Consider the following 19,641-nt stretch of genomic DNA (forward strand, 5'->3'; position numbering starts at 1 on the left):
ACCGTATCAGCTTACATCAATCTCGTGCGAAACACATAGCCGCTGATGAGTGCCTCTCATAGAGTGGGCCTTGCTGTTTGAAACACGCGGAAAAGAAGGGATGAACAAGCGATTAACAAGTGCCCAACCAACGCATAAAAAAAACTCTTGGCCTGTTTCAAATATTTTTCTCCTTGATTCTCTGCTTGTGCCCTCCTGTTGTAAACCGCGCCTATCCAAACAGTATGACGTTAGGCGTTTCCAATGTGCTTGGACAAACGTTCAGCCAGAAGGCAAATGTTGCCTTCTGGGCTTAGTTGAGCTAATAACGCCAGGTATTTTCATGCAAGAGCTCCGACTGTAGTTAACAATATGTGCGCAATGAGAGTACTACGATCAATGGTGCAGGCGCTGTGAAAATTAAAATACATACAAATATCAGATCTTTCAGTACTTATCACAGAGCACATCAAGATCCACAATATCAGTGGAAGTGCAATCGGCTGTAGTTCAGCTCCTTATACCTTAAAAATAAACATTTGTCCTCGCACCTAACCGTCGAATTCTATAGTAGTGGGAAGCATAGCATAAGTCTTCTCATCGAAATGTAAAGTGGTTTTTACCATGCCAGCAGCGATGCCGGACGCAAGCCTGAGGGGGCAGAACCTACTAGAAAGGAGACGGAGGCGTCGAGCGGTGAAGTAAGCGTGCCAGCGTTCCAAGAAACCGAGCCAGCGACTCTGACCGAGGAGAACCTTGACCAGAGCGGCGCCCGCACGACCGGCGTCCCTGCCCCAGCGAAGCGGCCACACGCCCAGACCGGAACCGAAGACGACAAGGCGGAAGCCCCCAGCGTCGAAGAGCCGCCGGCAAAAACGACCCAAGGACGGCGGTCGTCCATCCGGACACGATCAAATGCGTCGACGGAGAGGAGAGCCCTTGACAAGCCGCCCCCGCTGCCAGGCCTGGCACCAGCACCGGATGGCTCCGGTGTCAACGATGTCGTCTAGCCAAGCGCTAGACGTGAACGGTAAGCACCATGTTCCCGGCCTCTTTCTTCTGCATTAGAATGGCTCATGCGTTCCCCATTAAAGTCGGTACACTTAATGTCAGGGGACTAGCAAGTAAGAAGAAGCAGAGCCAGGTGTACCGCCTTTTAACTGAGCACGACATTGACGTCCTTGCAGTGCAGGAAACGAAAATTGACGGGGAAGAGGAGACCGGGAGCATGGTGAGACGTTTCACGTCTAGGTTTTTTGCAGTTTTCGCCCACGCTGTAGGAACGTCTGCGGGTTGTGTCATCTTTGTAAAGAATGTACCGGGACTTTAGGTTCAGGCATATACGGCGTGTCCTTCGGGTCGATTTGTTTTGGTTGACCTCCTGTACGACAAAACATATTGGCGCATCATTTGTGTGTACGCCCCAAATGCGGTGGATGAGAGGACAGCGTTTTTTCAACGCGTACAAAAGCACTTCAGTTGTGAGAAATGCCTGATCGTAATGGGTGACTTCAATTGCGTCCTGAGGGGCTGTGACAAAACCAGTGCAAGGGCATTTAGGGACAGAAGCACTGAAGTACTCTCAGAAATTATAGACACATGCAACCTCGATGATGTGGCCGAGTGTTTAGAAGACGAGCGTTGTGTGAGACTCACCCATTTTCAACGGTCAAGCCATGCACGGCTAGATCGCATTTATGTGTCACCGAACGTTATTTCAAAATGCAGTAGCTACAATGTAGTACCGGTATCATTTTCGGACCATTGTTTAGTGAAGTGTGGGATAGGGACAAAGAAACGAGGAAATCAGTTTTCTTGGGAGATGTGGAAATTAAATAATAAGCTCATTACAGACGACATCTTTAGCAGGAAAGTAAACGAAGAAATCAGTAAATTAAAGCCGAGCGGGGAACTGAAAGTATGGCAGCAGTGGGAACTTTGCAAACAACAAATGAAAATAGCAGCAATCGAAAGGTCAAGTTGCATACGACAAGAGGAGAAGCGTGAGGAGGACAATTTAAGATCTTTACTAGCTAGACTTCTCGAAAGGGAAAGCGAAGAGCCTGGCAAATGGATGGATGACATTAGGAAAATAAAAAATAAGATTGAACTCTTTGACGAAGAACGCTATCGTGGCGCACTGGTGCGGGCTAGGGCGCAAGATATAGCTGATGGGGAGACACCTTCAAAACGAGCGCTAGGAATGGAAAAAACGCATGCTCAACGAAACCACATTGAACAGATTGAATGGGGCGGGGCGTTATCTGGAGAAAGCGGGCATATCCAGCAGGCATTTCTTGAATATTATCAGGCGCTGTTTGCAAAGCAAGAAGTGGATGTGAGCGCATTCAAGGAAAAGTTTCTTGGCGCTTTGCCGCGATTAGATGACGAACAGAAAGAAAGGCTGCAGCTGTCGATAACTGCGTCGGAGGTCGAGCAAGCGATAAAAAATTTGAACCTGGGAAAATCTCCTGGACCTGATGGGTTAAGCGCCGCTTTTTACAAAGCATATAAACGCGAAATAGTGCCAGTACTGACAGCAGTTTTTAACGAAGGCTATAAAGAAAATGAATTGCCCCCGTCTTATGGTAAATCCCATACAGTGCTAATCCCTAAATCCGATGACGCAGAAAAGTTAAAGCAGGTCACAGCATATCGTCCTATCGCCCTCACAAACGTGGATTATAAAGTTTTCATGAAGATTTTAGCCTGTAGACTACAGTCAGTAATTCAGGATATAGTCGGTCCCCACCAGACGTGTGGGATCAAGGGACGCTCTATTGTTTCCAATATTCATAAAGCGAGGTGTGTGCTGGAATGTTGTGATTACACAAATAGCTGTGTAGCCATCCTTCAGCTAGATCTTGAGAAGGCATTCGATTGTGTTTCGCACGATATCCTGTTCTGCATACTCGACCATGTGAATTTAGGGTCCATTATTTGTGAGGGAGTGGCCTTGGCGTACCGGAGCTGCACGACAAGATTAATTGTAAATAAGAGTTTGGGGGCCCCCATTAGCCTGCAGCGTTCGGTGCGCCAGGGTTGTCCCCTCAGCCCTCTTCTATTCTGCATTTACATTGAAGCGTTGTGTTTGAATATCATGGAAAGTGAAAAAATTCGAGGATTCCAGCTACAGGCAGCAGAAGTTAAGCTGCTGGCTTATGCGGATGATGTTGCGGTGTTCACAGTGAACCGGGAGAGTATAACCGAGGCCGTGGCATGCGTAAAAGAATTCACCAAGATCACCGGTAGTAAAGTGAATTGCTCAAAGTCCCTGGGGCTTTGGCACGGAGAATGGCCAACGAAGCCCGGCAATTTTGCAAACGTGTCCTGGGTGACGACCCCAGTAAAGTACTTAGGCGTTCCACTGGACGGTTATCGCGATAGCGATTCGTACTGGAAAGCACAGACGCAAGCCACGCGTGAAAAGGTGGAAAGGTGGAAAGGGCGACACCTTTAAATTTTCGCAAGGGCCACAGTGTGCAATCTGTTTTTTATGTCTAGGCTGTGGTACGTGATGCAAGTGTTGCATTGTGCAAGGATGAACGTACAGAGACTGCACCGGATCTTTGCCGTTTTTGTGTGGGCTGCGGACTGGGAACGCTGTAGCCGGACCAATTTGTTTAGGCGGGTGAAGGATGGCGGCCTGAGTCTGGGACACTTATTTCTGCGGCAGATTGTAAGCAGATTTTGTTTTGTGCGCGATGTAAGCGATCCGTTTTTGCGCACTGTGTGCCAATTAAGGCTCGGAAATGCACTGCCGGACTTTGTTGTCACAACCGAAAGGTTCTCGGGACGTATTTTTGGTTACTTTAGAGAGGTTGTCGTGAGTGTTCGATTCCTGTCTGTTCGATTTTCGTATGAATATTTATCTTCTGTTAGCAGGAAGAAGTTGTATAAAGATTTGTGCGATGTAGTTCTTCCACAACCTATGTACAGGGCCTTATACAATGGAGGCCAGGGACGCGACGTACTTAAGCGTGTGAAGGCGATGCAGGTGCCGCCAAGTGCAAAAACTTTTTTCTTTAAATTACATACCGGAACACTACCAGTAAAGGAATTCTTGGAAAGGAAGCAGTTCTTTCTACCTTGGGGATCACATTGTTTAATTTGTAAACAACCAGAAACAATAGACCACGTTTTTTTGCACTGTTGGGAGGGGGTATACTTTTGGGACATTTTGCAACGGACTTTAAAAAAGGAATTTCCGCTCGACGCTCATGGTATTCGGTACTTGCCTGTAGAGAGTGAGGATGGGACACCATTCGACCTCATTATGCTAATGGGCCTCCATTGTATTTGGCGCTCCAGAATGGCAGGATATCATTGCGATCCTGATGCACGGACAGCACGGATCTATTTTCGGGAGTGCATGCATAAGTATATTGAAGTTCAGAAACTTGCTCCTGAAGCTCCCGAGTGGCTTGAAAGAGTTGAGCCTGTGGTGACGCTTAAGGGGTTTTAATATGATGAAGCCACGCACCCCCGGGCGGATAGTGTTGTTAATTATTGCTCATTGCGCTCTGTAAGTGTATTTGTGTACTGTGGTTCTTGCCGAAGTCAGGCAATAAATTAAAAAAAAAGCAGTGGTGTAGTGGGTAGTGTAGTGAGCTGTAGATCTCTAGGTCGGTGGTTCGAATCCGGAACGGCGCGTACTTTTTTTTTTCGCGTCCGAATTTTTTTTTTACTTTCCTTAGTTTACTAACTTCAATGGAAGCTATTTTATTGCTAATTGCCTTATAATTCCACCCCAGCCCTTCCCTTTCCTTTCCCAAAAATTGTAAACCAGACACATATGACACATATATACGAGATTTTTCGATAGGGACGTATTAATCGCTATCGGTTAATCGTCTTCATATTGATTACGGTCATAGATTTCAATCACGCGTCTTCAGCGCGCACTTCGCTTCTGCGTCGCGTGGTTGCTTCGGACGGTAGCAAGAGTTGGGGGGTGCGTACGTCGACTGATGTTTCGGAGTGCGATCGTTTCCTGCCGTCTTGATCCAAGCTTGAAGACGTAGATGCGACCGGCCGTTGTGAAATACCGAGATCTTGCAAGATCTGACGGTATTCTTTTTCAACGATACGGTACTTGCGTTGCTTTGCATTCATGGCGAAATGCAGAAGCTTTGCGGTGAAAGACGAGGACCGCAACAGCCGCACAAAGGGACAGCAGACAGGCAGTACGACCAACACCTCCACACCACAAAAGAAAAACAAGCGCGAGCACTCGCGTCATGACTCGCGGGCAGGGTTGCCGTTGGGAACATTTTAAAAGGAGCCAAAACTTGAGCTGAAAGTAGTCAAAAGTAGCCATGCCATTCCTTCTTAGCTGTCGCGTAAAATAAGATGTTTTGCTCATTAATAAATTGAAGTGTAAAAAAATTGATAAAAATTATTCTTGGCGGTGTTGTCAACACTAAGCTTCAAAGAAATTTTCCGAAACTAAACGTGTATTTATCCACCGCTTTACGCATAAACGTAGGCATCCGCTCTCGCTCCCACGTGCGTTCCAAGCCAATCCCAATCCATAGCTTGTGGTCATTTCGTTTGGACGTTTGGCAGCAAAGCGCGCGCTTGTGAATTTTTATTTCTTCAAGCTTTTTGAAGTTTGGTGGCGGCACGCGTGAGTCACCGAGGGGAACCAGGAGGCACTGCTTGCGTAAGTATACATTCTGTCCTTTTTTTCCTTTTCATGTTAGTTGTCAGCTAATATTTACTTGTGAACTTGTCAAGAGTGAGGACAATGAGCACGCCTCGTGTGTCGCCCCTTTATCTAACTTGTCTGTAGGCATCTGTCAGCAGTTGTCTTTTGATTAACTCAGCGGAGCATTGCAAGGTGTAACTGCGTGTAAGGGTTGGGGTAATATGAAGTAACACACACGTACACGAAGGGAAGCGCTTCTAAATGTCGTGTGTGTTTGTGTGTTCCTTCATCAGGGTGAACGCACTATCCCGGCAAATCTTGTTGGCGCATTGCTTCTGAGAGGGTTTGTTTCTCACGGCACATCGTACATTTATGTACGTGTATAGATATTATGATCATGATCGCAATGACAGTCGTCACGTGGTTACGGCGCTCGGCTGCTGACTCGAAATACGCGGGTTCGATCCCGGCCGCGGCGGTCGAATTTCGATGGAGGCGAAATTCTAGAGGCCCGTGTACTGTGCGCGATATCGGTGCACTCTAAAGAACCCCAGGTGGTCGAAATTTCCGGAGCCGTTCTCTGCGGAGCCCCCCATGACCAACCAGTTGCCACGTGCGATGCAGTTGAGTGTTTTTCATCGCCAATTTTTGCTTTTGTGAGGCTAATCGCTTGGTTCAGGCATGCATGTCAGACGTCATAGAGTCGCAGCCTGCATGCCTTGTGCTTGATTGACACATGCTTCCATGGCAGTGTTGACATTGTTGCGTTGCGAGTCTCCGTGCGATGAGAGAAATGTGACAAGAACAGGATGAATGAACACAATTCTTCTGTACTGCCAGAAGTAATGCTGCTCCTGCCAGTGATCGGTTACAGAAAAAAAATTGAGAGTACTTTTTATTTATGTGTGTCCCTTCCCGCTACTCAGAGCCTTGTATTACAAAGTCTAGATCAGTGTGACTCTAGCGAGTGCTAGCGAGTGCTAGTTTCGAGCTCGCTAATTGAACGCGCTTGTTTTCTCTCTTCCTCATTTGGTCAATCTTGCGTTTTACTGGTTTCTTTTTTCATCTCTATGCTCCTGGTAGACTGCACTCAGTTTGATGTTCAATGCAGTGAAGTTGCACGCCACTATTGCTGGCTGTTATTTGGTTCACATGACAGCAGGCACAGAAATATTGTTTAAATTAGTCCCAAATTGCAGGCGCTCGTGACACTTGTAACTCTCAACTCATGAAAGTTCAGAAGTGCGTTGCGAAGTAGAACGAGATGGTTGTAAGAGTACCTGTCAGTTGTCATGGTAGTGTGAAGTTTTCGGCACCCAAACAGGCAAGTGCCAGTAGATTATGGCACAGACAGTGCCTGGTAAAAGTCCTTGTTTCCCCATTAATCTTTTGTCGTGTTTTCTCTGTGCAGCATGTCAAAACCATTCGCTGTGGTGAAGTTTCCTCTTGAGGACGACTGCCTTGCAGTCATTCCTGTCGGATGGCTCACAGAGACAAAAGAAGAGTGCTACTGGCCTGTGGCCAGGAGCTCGGAGGTGACGCGGCTCGCAAAAGCTGAGGCCGAGCCAGCTCTCGGAGGGGAGTGGATGCGTTGCCCAGTGGTCGTCGTTACCACTTGCCATAAGTAGTCTTATTGCAGACATATTGATGGTAGCTTCATCAGCGATTGTAAAGGCCTCTTTGCTAGATTCTGTGAGTCTTTACCTCTGCATGGCTAAATTACGACTAAGAAGTCATGTTGATAGCCACCGCTTAGCCAGCTGTCAAAAAGAGGAGCAGAATGAACTGTTAGCTATTGCACTTGTAAGCTGATGAACTACTTCTGAAACTCATTAGTGCCTTGTTTTTGAAGACCTGTAGTTCCCAGAATTAGTGCTGCACTCAGTATGCTTAATAATATTTAGTACAGAAAGGTTTAGTATGTTAATTTTTTTTTCATTATGAAACATTTTTTGGCACACAGAAAGCACAGACAAGGAAAGAGCACACAATACAAATGCCAGACATCAATTGATGCTTTGCGTTGTGTGCTCTTTCCTCATCCATGTTTGTTGTGCACTGAGCCAGTGTTTCATAATGCAAATTCAGAACCAACTCATCCAGCTGTTTACATTTAGTTCAGTTTGAATTGTTAGCCTGTCGCAGTGGCTGAGTGGTCCATGCTGCTGAGCCGAGGGCCCAGGTTACATCCTGTCTGTGGTGAAATGGAGCAGTGCAGAATGCGCTTGTGCTCTGTAATATCAGTGCATGTTAAACAACCCCATGTGGTCTAAATTAATCTGGAGTCTTCCGCTACGTCATTCTTCATAGCTTAAAGCTGTTAAATCCTAGAAACCAGAATCACGCTTTTAATTGTAAATAAAACAATGCCTCTGCCACATGAGTGTTTCACAGGCTTTCAAACTGATAGTCTGTTGGCCTGAGTGTTGATATACAGGCAGCTGAACGGGCATCAAGTCAGCAAAGCAGCCCTCGGACATATTTTTTAGTGACAATTCTGTTAAGTATGGATACGTGTTTAATTATGAGGAATTATGTGAGTCAGTTTTTGGAACCCATAGTTTGTACGAGATTTTGGTGCATGGTATTGAGGGTGCCTAAGACTGTATGCTGTTTGGGCAATTAAATATGTGCTCTCGAAAGTCTGCCAGTTTCCTTTCATAAGGTTTCTGATATAAACAGCAAGCTTCTTGTGGTAAGCGGCCGTGATGGTTAGCAGTCTATGGTTGAGGAAGGAAGGACCCGTGCTCTCACTGTAATGTAAGTTATCAATCGCTCGTACAGCTCTTTTTTGTAAAGTAAGTACTTTCACAAAATTGGTTGAGGTAGTCGTTCCCCAGATCAACAAACAATATTGTACATGCGAAAAGACTAGAGAGAAATAAATTTGTAGTTTGAATTTTCGAGGCAGTATTGTGCGAAATTTATTTAGGATACCAACAGAGCGAGCCATTTTAGTGCAAACATAGTTTACACGATCTGTCCAGAGTAAATGTTCTTCAAAAATGACTCCAAGGAACATTGTAGAGCTGACACGAGTTATAGGAGCTTGCTCGAAGTGAATTTGGAAGTTGTTCGGAACTTCCTTATTTTTGGCTCTAAACAGTATGTACTTTGTTTTCCTGACATTAAGTTCTAACCTATTTGATTTTAACCAAACAGACAATTGGGATAACCAACTATTGGAGGCTGCTTGCAAAATATTACTATCTTGCCCTGAAAAAAATACGTTAGTATCGTCTGCATAGATTATAATGTTGTCTGCTGGATGAAGGTTGACGATATCATTAATATATAATAAGAACAACGTTGGTCCTAGAACGGAGCCCTGTGGCACACCAGACACAATCTGACGATCCCAGATGAAATACCGTTAATGATAGTTGTTTGAGATCGGTTGTCAAGGTAGCTAGCAAATAAGGTTAAAGGAACGCCGCGTATTCCATAACACTGCATTTTTTCAAGCAATATCTTATGATTAACCGAGTCAAACGCTTTCCTCATATCAAGGAATATGCCAACTGTTAGCAGTTTATTTTCTATGTTTTCAATTAGCTTTTCTTTGATTTCCAGTAAGGCGGCCTCAGTTGTTTTGTTTTTTTTGAAATCCGTACTGTTGCTTGGAGATGACATGGTTTTTGTCGAGATATTGAGAATGTTTGCAGGATCCTACAAGAGCGCCGAAAAAAAGGTGCGGCGCTACGAGTTCACTTCAGCCCTAGAAAGATCGGCAGTTTCTGGTAATTGAAATTCTCATATTTCTTTATTGATGAAAAATTATTTTGCATACTCAACAAGACGTTCATGTGCAATTCTTTTTTAGGAAATGAGGGCCACAACGATGTTGTACAGCTGCCGTCACCACGTAAGACATGAATTCTCATTTGTTAAGCCGCCGCAGTGGCTCAGTGGTTACGGCGCTCGGCTGCTGACCCGAAAGACGCGGGTTCGATCCCGGCCAAGGCGGCCGAATTTTGATGGAAGCGAAATTCTAAAGGCCCGTGTGCTGTGCGATGTCAGTGCACGTTGAAGAACCCCAGGTGGTCGAAATTTCCGGAGCCCTTCACTACGGCGTCCCTCATAGCCTGAGTCGCCTTTGGATGTTAACCGCCTTAAAACTAAAACACCATTTCTCATTTCTATTTAATGTAAGGTCGACATTGTGTTAGTTTTGATTGGGGATTTATGGTAGTATGCTTGCAAAATCTGGGAAAAAAACTTCACCGTAGCTAATTGCACTTGCAGAGAAATGGAACGTGCTCAGACTTGGCATCAGCTTTATACATTTGCCATGCTCTCAGATCAGCAGTGAATCTGCCAGTAACCATTTCGTGGCAAACTCTCTTACCCACGTTAACAGTACTGCGAACAGGTTTCTATTCACATGACATATATTCCGCTCTCTGTTTTTGGTTTCGCCATGACAGTTTCTTTTGTGTCCTTAAATGTACCGTATTTTCCAGTGTATAAGACGCACCCGCCGTATATGCAGGCTGTAATTGAAAAAGTTGCTATATAAGACGCACCCTTATATAAGACGCACCCCAGTTTTCCCAGTTGGGCTAGTGAGGATCAATTAAACACGCTTGCGCGACCATCACGAAATTCACCGTACTTGTGAGAAATTCTTAAGCAACGCTAAGTGGTCGAAAAAGGCAACACTCACGCCATTCCTGCCCACGTTTTGGAAAAAAAGAAAGAAAAACGAAAAAACTCTCCCACATGTCCATAAGAACATTTTATTTCTACTTAAAACCTTGGAAGTCTTCACCTTCGGATGCGCTATCAAAAAGTTCGCCCATTTCTGGTGGCAACGCGACTGAAATATTCTCTTCGCACTACGTACATGGAGCAAACAAAGTGGCAAAGGGTGGCTGAAAAAAGAACGCCGGCTTGTCCTGGCTTGTCTTGACAATGGCGAGAAGCGTGATTGTCGTCATCTTTTGGCATTTCACATTACTTTTGCTTGGGGCCTCCGAAACGGTGGTGTGTTTGTGATCCCGGAAGTCGTCATCCCCGTCGTTTCATGATAAAGTTCACCTAAAAAACGTTGCGCAAGGTGGTCCCCGTATTGAAGTATTAACCGTGTTACAACCGCTTCATTGCTAGTGATATTTTTTCGGTAAAAAAGGCTTGAACATGAACCTGAGTAATTTCTGAACTCTCTAAAAAAAAACGAAAAATTCGCATATAAGACGCACCCTTGTATAGGACCCACCAGCAAGATTTTTGAAAAAAAGCCGCGTCTTATACACCGGAAAATACGGTACCAATGCACCATGCTGGTGCATGAGAAATGTAATTATTGAAGTACTATAGACACATATTTAAAAAATTGAAAACTGATTTTTCAGGAAAGAAAGTGGTGCAGTAATTCTCTCGCATTTCGGTGGACATTCATAAGAGAAGGGATAAAGGAGGGAGTGTGAGACGAAAGGAAGAAGGAGGTGCCGTAGCGCCCTGGGATAATTTCAGCCGACTGGGGATCTTTAACGTGCACTGACATCGCACAGCACACGGGCACCTCTTGCGTTTCGCCTCCATCGAAACGCGCCGCCGCAGTCGGATCACAACGTTCTTTTATGTGTCATAGGTATCTGCATGATGTGACATTGTTTGTCACGTCAACTACTTGTCATGGAGGTGTCGGTTTTGATGGGTTTTGAATTATGAAGTCTTTGTACAGCCTGTGATTAAAACCAAATTAAAATATCTTTTCGGCCAAAGGAAGTGTTACTATTGCCTGGGGGGCATCTCTATATAACCAGGAATTTGTTTCTGAACTTCGTAATTTTGTGTCTATTGTGTTTTAAAAAGATCACCTGTATGCAAAACAGCCTGGCCATGCAACTGTTCTGTCCCTTCTCCAAAAATATCCTGAAGTAGCATTTCTGCATTCAATTAGGATAGAAATGTGACATTGTGGTTGTACACAGTAGTGTGTTCTGTACTTCCTGGATTGCCATCAATGACGCATGTTCATCTCCAGCCCCACTGAATCACGCTGGGGAGAGCGTGAACGAAAACAGTGCGCCACCCAGCAAGCTGGAGGGGTCGACAGCTGGGACTGTTGATGGTGAGATTTCACTTTGTTTACTTCTGTGCAAAAAGAGAAATGCAAGCCAAACATGGGGACACAGTGAGAGGACAGAACAAATGCTGCTTGTCCCGTCTTTTCACTGCGTTCCTTTCTTTTAATTACACTCCTATTTTGTCTAGTATCAAGTGACACAACAAAATATAGAAGCTAGATCTGGTTTGCCTTAAAGAAAAACAGAGCAAATTTTAAATTTCTCATTGTACCTGCTGCTGCCGAGCAGCAGTCAACAGGCCCAGAAAGACCTAGAGAATATACTTATTCAGGAAGATATTTGCACGGAGTTCTCCTCAGTGGCTCTTGAAACTGTGCTAGGAGCACATTTCTAGTTTCAAACTATGTGCTTTGAAAGGGGTCACTCTGAAAATCATCACATGTATTTCTCAAAAACGATTGTATTGAACTGAAGTGGTACTGGAATTTACAACCTAGTACTTCCATTGCTTTCTCCTCTTGTGATTCATAGTGGAGTGGTTGTTGTGTGCCCTTCCCAAGAGCTGTATGTTGTGCTTTTGTTGGGTTCTTTTGGATCCTGGCATTTCTGTTGCCTCTCTCTGTATACATCACCACCAGGAAGCCACTCCTACGAATTGCACTCTACACAGTAGTCCCATGTTCTGTGCATTTGTTTCCTTACCAGCATAATTTGGTCGCTTGGTCGCGGTTGGTCAGCAAGGCCCATTGTAATTTTTCATTGTCTTTCAAAGTATTTTAAAAGTTTACTGGTTGGAAGTCAATGCAGTGCCTTGGATGCAGCGAAATGTGCTGAAAAAAATTAATTGCAACATCACAAAGCTCCCATAAAGGGTGCTGAAGGAGATAAGCAGCCAATAATAGTGGCATGCTCTGAAGGAGGACCTCTTGCTTAGGAAAGAACTGAACAGCCTAACTGCCTTGTGGAGCACATCAGCTGGCTCCTAGTCTTGTCTTGCCTGCAGCAAAATGGATGCGTGGTAAGAGATAAATGTGACCTTGTTTTATGTCTCAACGGTTTGGCACCTCCTGTGCCTAGCAAGAAACATTTCCTGTCAGCTAAGGGCTATAATTCCATAAGGGCTATCTTTGTTGCAGTTTTAATGCATTGATCCCTGCCGACACTTGCAGTTAGAACAGATGTCTACCTCCAGCATTTTGGCCAATGTGGGTTTTGCCGTAAGCAATACTTTCCAAATGGTGCAATGCTATATTAAGGGCACAGGCCTGCTCTGCTTTCTCGCTTCTATTAGCACATGCTTCTCATGACACTGGAAGAATCCATTTGCGACTAACTGCTGCCATCTCTGCCATGGTGCAATAGCAGTGGAAATGCCCATGAAGCAATGTAAAAATTGGCGAAGCTCATAGACTGAGAAGTCCTTTACACAACAAGGCTGCAGGTTCTGTGCTAGCTATCACACATAGAGCAGCTCCATTTCACCTAGGTGTTTGTCAGTGCATGGTGACATTTATGGCATTTAAATTAGGCTAGCAAGGAATAGAACATGAATTAGAAGTGTCCTGGAGGATAAAAACTGGTGGAAGTTTAGGAGCATAGTACAGAGTGTGTTGCTGCCTACTGTTAGCCTCATACTGTTCTTTATTGTACCTCAGTGCGCAAATGATATTATTGCGCCCAGGTTAACCCTGCTCTCACTGAAATTGTTGATTGCTTCAGTTTCAGCTACCCTGCTGAAGCTGATGTGCCTGGTGCTGGAGGTCCGACAGCAGCAGCGCGACTTAATGCAGCGGTTACAAAGGCTGGAGGATCACGTGCTGCTGCGGTCGGACCGGCAGCTGGAGCAGAGGACTCGGCCAGTGTCCCCCTCGCCACCGCCTCCCACCCTTGCACTGCCCGCATTCTCCCCCGAGGAGTTGGACACTGTGGAAGCTGCCGTCCAGGACGACAGCGTGGCTGCTGGAGTGGTGATTTAATGTTTCTGATAATTCGTGTCTGGAAAAATGAATGCCTACTAACGAATTGCATGCATAATGTAATTCCGAGGTTTGTGAAGAAATCTTGAGCTCCAAGAGTATTTGCATGCCATGCTCTGTGAATTACATGCTCTTCATAGATATAATTCCTACTGTTGTGCTGGAGTGTGCTGTCACAGTGTGTTTTGTTAATGTAAATGTCTTGTTCATGAAAGTTGCTTGCTGATATACACACTGGCTGTTTCAGTGAACATTTTCAGGAATTCCTAAGAATAGGGAGTTCAAAATAGAAGAAATATTTGCAGGTACAAACGCACACTTATGCAGTAAATTATGTCCACCACTGCTCAGAGATCGTTCCTCCAAAAAAAAAATTGTTTTCCCATATCGAACTTGCGCTTCTTTAGGAATTTTTGAGAGTGTTCACTGGAACGCCCTGTCGATTCCTTGTGTGGTGAGATTTACTGTTGGAAGCAAAAGTGGTACGCAATGCCCAGCCGGTAGCAGAGCTTGCAAAAACTGCATCACGTGTCGGGACAGCTGTTAGGGGACTCTCTTTATCTGCTCTTTGGCTCCTATCAATTTGTTGGGCTCAGTAGCAGTGCTGAACATGTGGCGCTCGCAATATTGCTTACGGCAAGTGCCAGTTGTCACATCATGTTTCAGCCACGCAATGCAAAGAAAATGCCACCTGCGAGACTGCTGTCGCATCAGAGCGTTTAGGCGAGAAGGAGCGCTAAACAGCAAACCAAGCTACTGATGCTGGTTCTGTGCGAAGCATTGCACCTGTCACATCTTGTAGTAGCTTGGTATTTGGCGGTGCAGTCACAGGCTTTTTTGGGGCAGTTGCTCTCAGATGGTGTCACTCAATGTCATTCGATGTAGTTTTCCAGAGCTCTGCCGGTGGCCGGTCGTTGCGTAACAGACTTGGTTCCAACAAATTTTTTTTCCCAGTCAAATATTTCTGTGATTACACTATTGTTTTACATCGATCAACAGCAAAAAAAAATCCCCTATGCTTTTGTTGCCTGTGGCTGCCTTTCTTCGTGTGTCTCATAACGAGCCCCTCATTTTCCTTACATTTGTCATTTATTGTTGTGCTGTTTTAATTTAGTTCAGCAGTGGACTTTGTAGCTAACATTAAGGATGTTGTAAGGTCTGTTTTACAGGAAGCTGTGCTTTCGGTTAATATACTGTTGCATGAACTGTGTGAACACAGCTGGAAGTTGGTCCTCTCTCAGCGCGTCTTTAATTTCGGCTAGGTTTCCCAAATAATGGGGCAGCTTTAACCCACCTCTTCCCTGTCTTTTGCTCACATTATGCACATTTCATTACTTAATCTGCTGCCAAAAACAAGCAACATCGTTTAATTAAATATGGTTGCTAAGCACGCAGCTTTACTCAGGTGCTTGGGGATTTAAATAAGCGCCCTTTGTATAGCATTAATTAGATGCTCAATTTCAGGGTAGTGAGCCCCGCCATGGTGGCTCAGTGGTTAGGGCACTCGACTGCTGAACCCAAAGACTCAGGTTCAAACCCAGCCGTGATGGCCAGTTTTCCATGGAGGCGAAAAGCAAGGCGCCCGTGTGCAGTGTGATGTCAGTGGCGCATGTTAAAGACCCCACGTGGTCGAAACTTCCGGAGCCCTCCACTATGGTGTCCCTCATCATAGCCTGAGTCACTTTGGAACTTTAAGTTCTACAAACCAAATCAATTTTAGCGTAACGGCTGTGCAGAGAAAACACATCCAGCACATAGATATCTGCAAAAAGCATTATAGTTATAATATAATAATGTCCAAGATGCAAAGCATAATGGGTAGGAGTTGGCCACCTTTGCTTAATCGCTAAAGTTTCCCTGCTCTTAGTAAACTGGGAAAAAAAAGAATGTCCATATTGGTGGTGGTGCTTTCTGCTGGTAGCAACTAGTCAAGCTATTGTATCATACAGAAATTATGCATTATGATTGTAGGTACTCGCATGGGCTGTTGACAGGTAGTCACACAATTGTCTTAGCTATTCGATTCTGCTAAACTAAATGAAATTATAATTGATGTTTGTGCCTAATAGCTTGTGCACCTGTGGTGTTTCTTTTCAGCGAAAGCAGCTGGTCCGCCTGGGGGGCAAGGGCCTGAGGGAGGTGGGCTCCAACATAATGACCGCCATCATGGGGGTGGCTGTACAGAGGATGTACAGCCTCCATGGCCGCAAGGGCAAGTGGTCATTTATTGCCCTGAAGTTATGCAAGGTGGCAACAGGTATGTTGTTGCAGTAGCTTTTAACTGAATTTTAAAAGATGAGTGGAAGAACATGCACCAGGTTCTGCTGCGCTTTGTTTTCTTTTCTTCTTTTCAGTTGATACTTTACCAGTTTTCTTTTTCATTACAGGTGAATATTTTGTTACTGTTTTTATGGGGGTAGTCATCTGCAGTTTTCTTCCATGTGCATCTGAAGATATATGAGTCAGCAGATGCCTTTCAAAGAAAGCCCTCCCATCAGTCACATCCATCTCTTGTCATGGATCGTAGTCGTGCCTTGTATCTGCCAGCCATTTGTGCTCCCATATGTTAGTAGTGCAAAGTGGTCGACCGTGATGTCGCAGCAGCTTTATACAGTTGGTTAGAAGAGCTTTCAGGTGGATTTTCTCCTCAAGTTGTATTTGGATACTGTAGTCCTTTCATTTTGGCACGCACTTTGAGTTAACATGTACTTGTGGCCTTTTCTTTTTTCTCTGTTGCTGAAATAATCTTGATTTCTGTTAACGAGCAAACTTTTTCTGCTGGCCTAAAATGAACGCTTATCTTATGCAGATGCCATCTGTGAGAAGACGGGGGCGGATGTGGTGGAAGCGCAGGGGTTTATTAGGAAGTGGTTGCCAGGTTCGGTGGACCGTGGCGGCGGACGCAAAAGGCGTTTTGCCGAAGCGTTTCTGCCAAGTACCGCTGCCGGCCTGGCAACCACTGCGAGCCCCTGTGCTTCAGCCCCCAGCACAGTGCCCTCCCTTCCCCAAGCGGCCCCCACCTCCCAGAAATCCTCCTCCCGCGCGGCCCTGGCTCCTTCCCAAGGTCCCGCCTCCTGCGCGGCCCTCGCTGCCTCGCAGGTCTCGCGCAACCGCGCGTCCCCAGCCACGGTGCCTAATTATTTAATAAATTGTTTCTCAGTTGGATTCTTTCGTTGCCTCATTTTGTTGTGCATGTGTATAGAAGAGACGATTGCAGCTTTGCAATGCCAAAACCCATGGCTTTCCCAATGCGAACATTAACTGGAATGTGAATATTCGCTGAACTGGAAATGCAATGGCATAAACTTCGGGCAAGCGTTAGCAGAAAGGCTGAACAGTGGCCTAATTGTGGTATGTCAAGCCGGTGTTGGTAGAGCGGCTGAAAGTGGGTACAATAGCGGCATGAATGTCGGTTCAGTGTTGGTAGAGCGGCTGAACAGTGGTCTGATAGTGGCATGAATGTCGGTTCAGTGTTGGTAGAGTGGCTGAAAGTGGGTACAATAGCGGCGTGAATGTCGGTTCAGTGTTGGTAGAGCGGCTGAAAAGTGGTCTGAGAGTGGCATGAATGTCGGTTCAGTGTTGGTAGAGCGGCTGAACAGTGGTCTGATAGTGGCATGAATGTCGGTTCAGTGTTGGTCCGAACATCAGGCCAAGGTTGGAAAAAGTAACTTTTTGCCCCAATGCCGACGTCGGTACGACTTTCGAGCCGGTTTTGACCAGCATTATGCCAGCGTCGGTCCATTGTTGGTGTGCTGCTTGGGTTAGTATTGTTTTTTTCAGGCAGTACCCTCCGTAGGGCTTAGGCAGGCTGATGATGATGGTGACATTTTCATTATAGCGTTGAGAGTGAACGGTCGCAGGCCTTATACCATTTCTTGCCCGGCTGACGAAGTTTTTAGATCCATTCCACTAAACTCTAACTAATTTTATGTTTTTCGCTGAGGACCTGGCGAGTAACTTTGCTTCAAAAATCTTGTTTTTCGTTTTCACAGATTTATCCGTGAAAAGGAAAAATAAAAAAGGAATGATATGTACCTGCTCATTCTGCGTGCCTCCTTGTCTTCTCCTGGTCCACACGGAATTCCAAATATGTTCTTGCGCCGTTATGATGAACTTTTATCCGAATTTCTAGCCATAATCTTTCATACCAGCCTATCAACCGGCACTGTTCCCACGGATTCGAGAGTTGCGCGGATTCTGCCAATACTGAAAAAAGGTACAGCCTCACCTGTTACTAATTTTCGTCCGATATCACTTACATCTTCTTCTTGTAAACTAATCGAACACATTGTAGCCACTCATATAACTTCCTCTCTAAATGACAAAGACATTCTATCATCACACCAGCATGGATTTAGAAAGGGCTTTTCGACCGTCACTCAATTAAATTGTGTTGTACATAGCTTTGCTGACATTCTAAACAAAGCATGGCAGATGGATGTCATTTTTCTAGATTTTAAGAAAGATTTTGACCTTGTTTCTCATGCCAAACTAATATATAAGCTTGAAAATATCGGTCTTCCTTCTTTCATAATTTTCTGGGTTCCTGCTTACCTTTCTAACCGCGTCCAGTTCGTCAGTATTGATGCCCATTGTTCCAATTACCTTCCGCAAGGAAGTGTGCTTGGACCATTACTATCCTTGGTCTACATCAATGACATTGTGGATGTAATTAGTGAACCAGTGCAAATCAGGCTTTTTGGCGATGTTTGTGTATTATTTCATGAAGTCACATCCTACGAACACCAGGTCATCCTTAATTCTAACCTTCACAGCATTCACTCATGGTGCAGTCGATGGGAGATGGAGCTTAACAATGACAAAAGTCTTTATGAAAGTGACCAATAAACAAAGTAGCCTATCATTTCCGTATGCCCTTCCAAATCATTCTCTTGAGGAAGTTAACGAATACAAATACTTAGGTGTTACTGTAACCAATAACCTTAGCTGGAACAAACATATAGCCAACATATGTACGTCATCCTTTCGGAAACATTGCTTTCTTAGGCATAGATTAAAAGGTGCCCCTTCTAGTGCAAAGCTTCTAGCCTATACATCCTTCATCTGACCGAAACTTGATTACGCATGCACCGTCTGGGACCCTTACACAAAACATAACATTGAGGCACTGGAAATGATGCAGCGAAAGTGTGTTAGAGTAATCTTTAATAAATATCGTTCTACTGACTCTCCAACCACTCTTATGTCACAAAAAAACATACAGACATTGCAAACACGAAGAAAAATTCAACGATTGAAATTTCTTTTCCTACTCAAAAATAACAAACTTTCCATGAGCCCAGATTTATTTCTTAAACCGATCACAACGCCACTGACACGACATCGTCACACGGAATGACTAACACCTTACAGCGCTAGAATCAATGCTTTTAAATACTTATTTTTTCCTCACACAATAACTCAATGGAACGAACTCCCGCCTGAGGCTGTAAACAGCATGGATGCCATTAACAAAATTACTTATGATAATTGCTGAGTTGTTTTTTTTCCTTGTTCTTTACTATGTTCTATTACAGTTTTATTTTTGTGCTATGTAATCTGCCACGCCTTTTTTTGTGATTTTGCGCCTCCTGCTTGGACCCATCTTAGGGTCTGCAGCATTCTGTAAATAAATAAAAAAAATCAGTAACAAAAGGCGCAAGAGTGTTTATGCGGACTCGGTCATGGACTTCAATGAAGCTCTAATGGACCCACCAAAGCTTCTTGTACATTTTGTTCCTTTTCGCAGGGGTTCTGTGATTCCGCTTCGTTCGCTTTGCTTAACTTGAAGTAATTCGGTAGGCTTTACCTTGATTTCTGGAGCAGCAGCATTAGCCATCTTGCTAGGATGTTTGATGTTGTCCAGTTCAGCTAAATTGAAAATTAATTCCCAGAACTTTTGTGCCAGAGGAGTTTTGATGATCTCCACAAATTAGGAGTAGAAAACATACACAGTAGAATTTCATGACAAGAAAAGAAGAATTGGTGCGAACGCTGTGAAACC

At 44.7% G+C, this 19,641-nt stretch overlaps 1 protein-coding gene across 1 annotated transcript in view; it reads left to right on the forward strand.

Annotated features, from left to right (window-relative positions):
- The first annotated feature begins 8,138 nt into the window (after positions 1–8,138).
- Positions 8,139–19,641, forward strand: part of LOC149326852 (uncharacterized) — a 36,573-nt gene continuing 25,070 nt past the window's right edge. Inside the window, exons 1-6 of the mRNA XM_089564704.1 lie at positions 8,139–9,369; positions 9,453–9,494; positions 11,619–11,705; positions 13,381–13,628; positions 15,735–15,894; positions 16,447–16,736. Of these exons, the coding sequence (XP_089420830.1) occupies positions 9,144–9,369; positions 9,453–9,494; positions 11,619–11,705; positions 13,381–13,628; positions 15,735–15,894; positions 16,447–16,736 (1,053 nt within the window). The 5' untranslated portion in view covers positions 8,139–9,143. The remainder of the gene's footprint in view (positions 9,370–9,452; positions 9,495–11,618; positions 11,706–13,380; positions 13,629–15,734; positions 15,895–16,446; positions 16,737–19,641) is intronic.

The sequence above is a fragment of the Amblyomma mixtum genome, chromosome 10, assembly GCF_055824585.1.
Source record: "Amblyomma mixtum isolate Tamu chromosome 10, ASM5582458v1, whole genome shotgun sequence".
In the NCBI taxonomy this organism is placed as follows: domain Eukaryota; kingdom Metazoa; phylum Arthropoda; class Arachnida; order Ixodida; family Ixodidae; genus Amblyomma; species Amblyomma mixtum.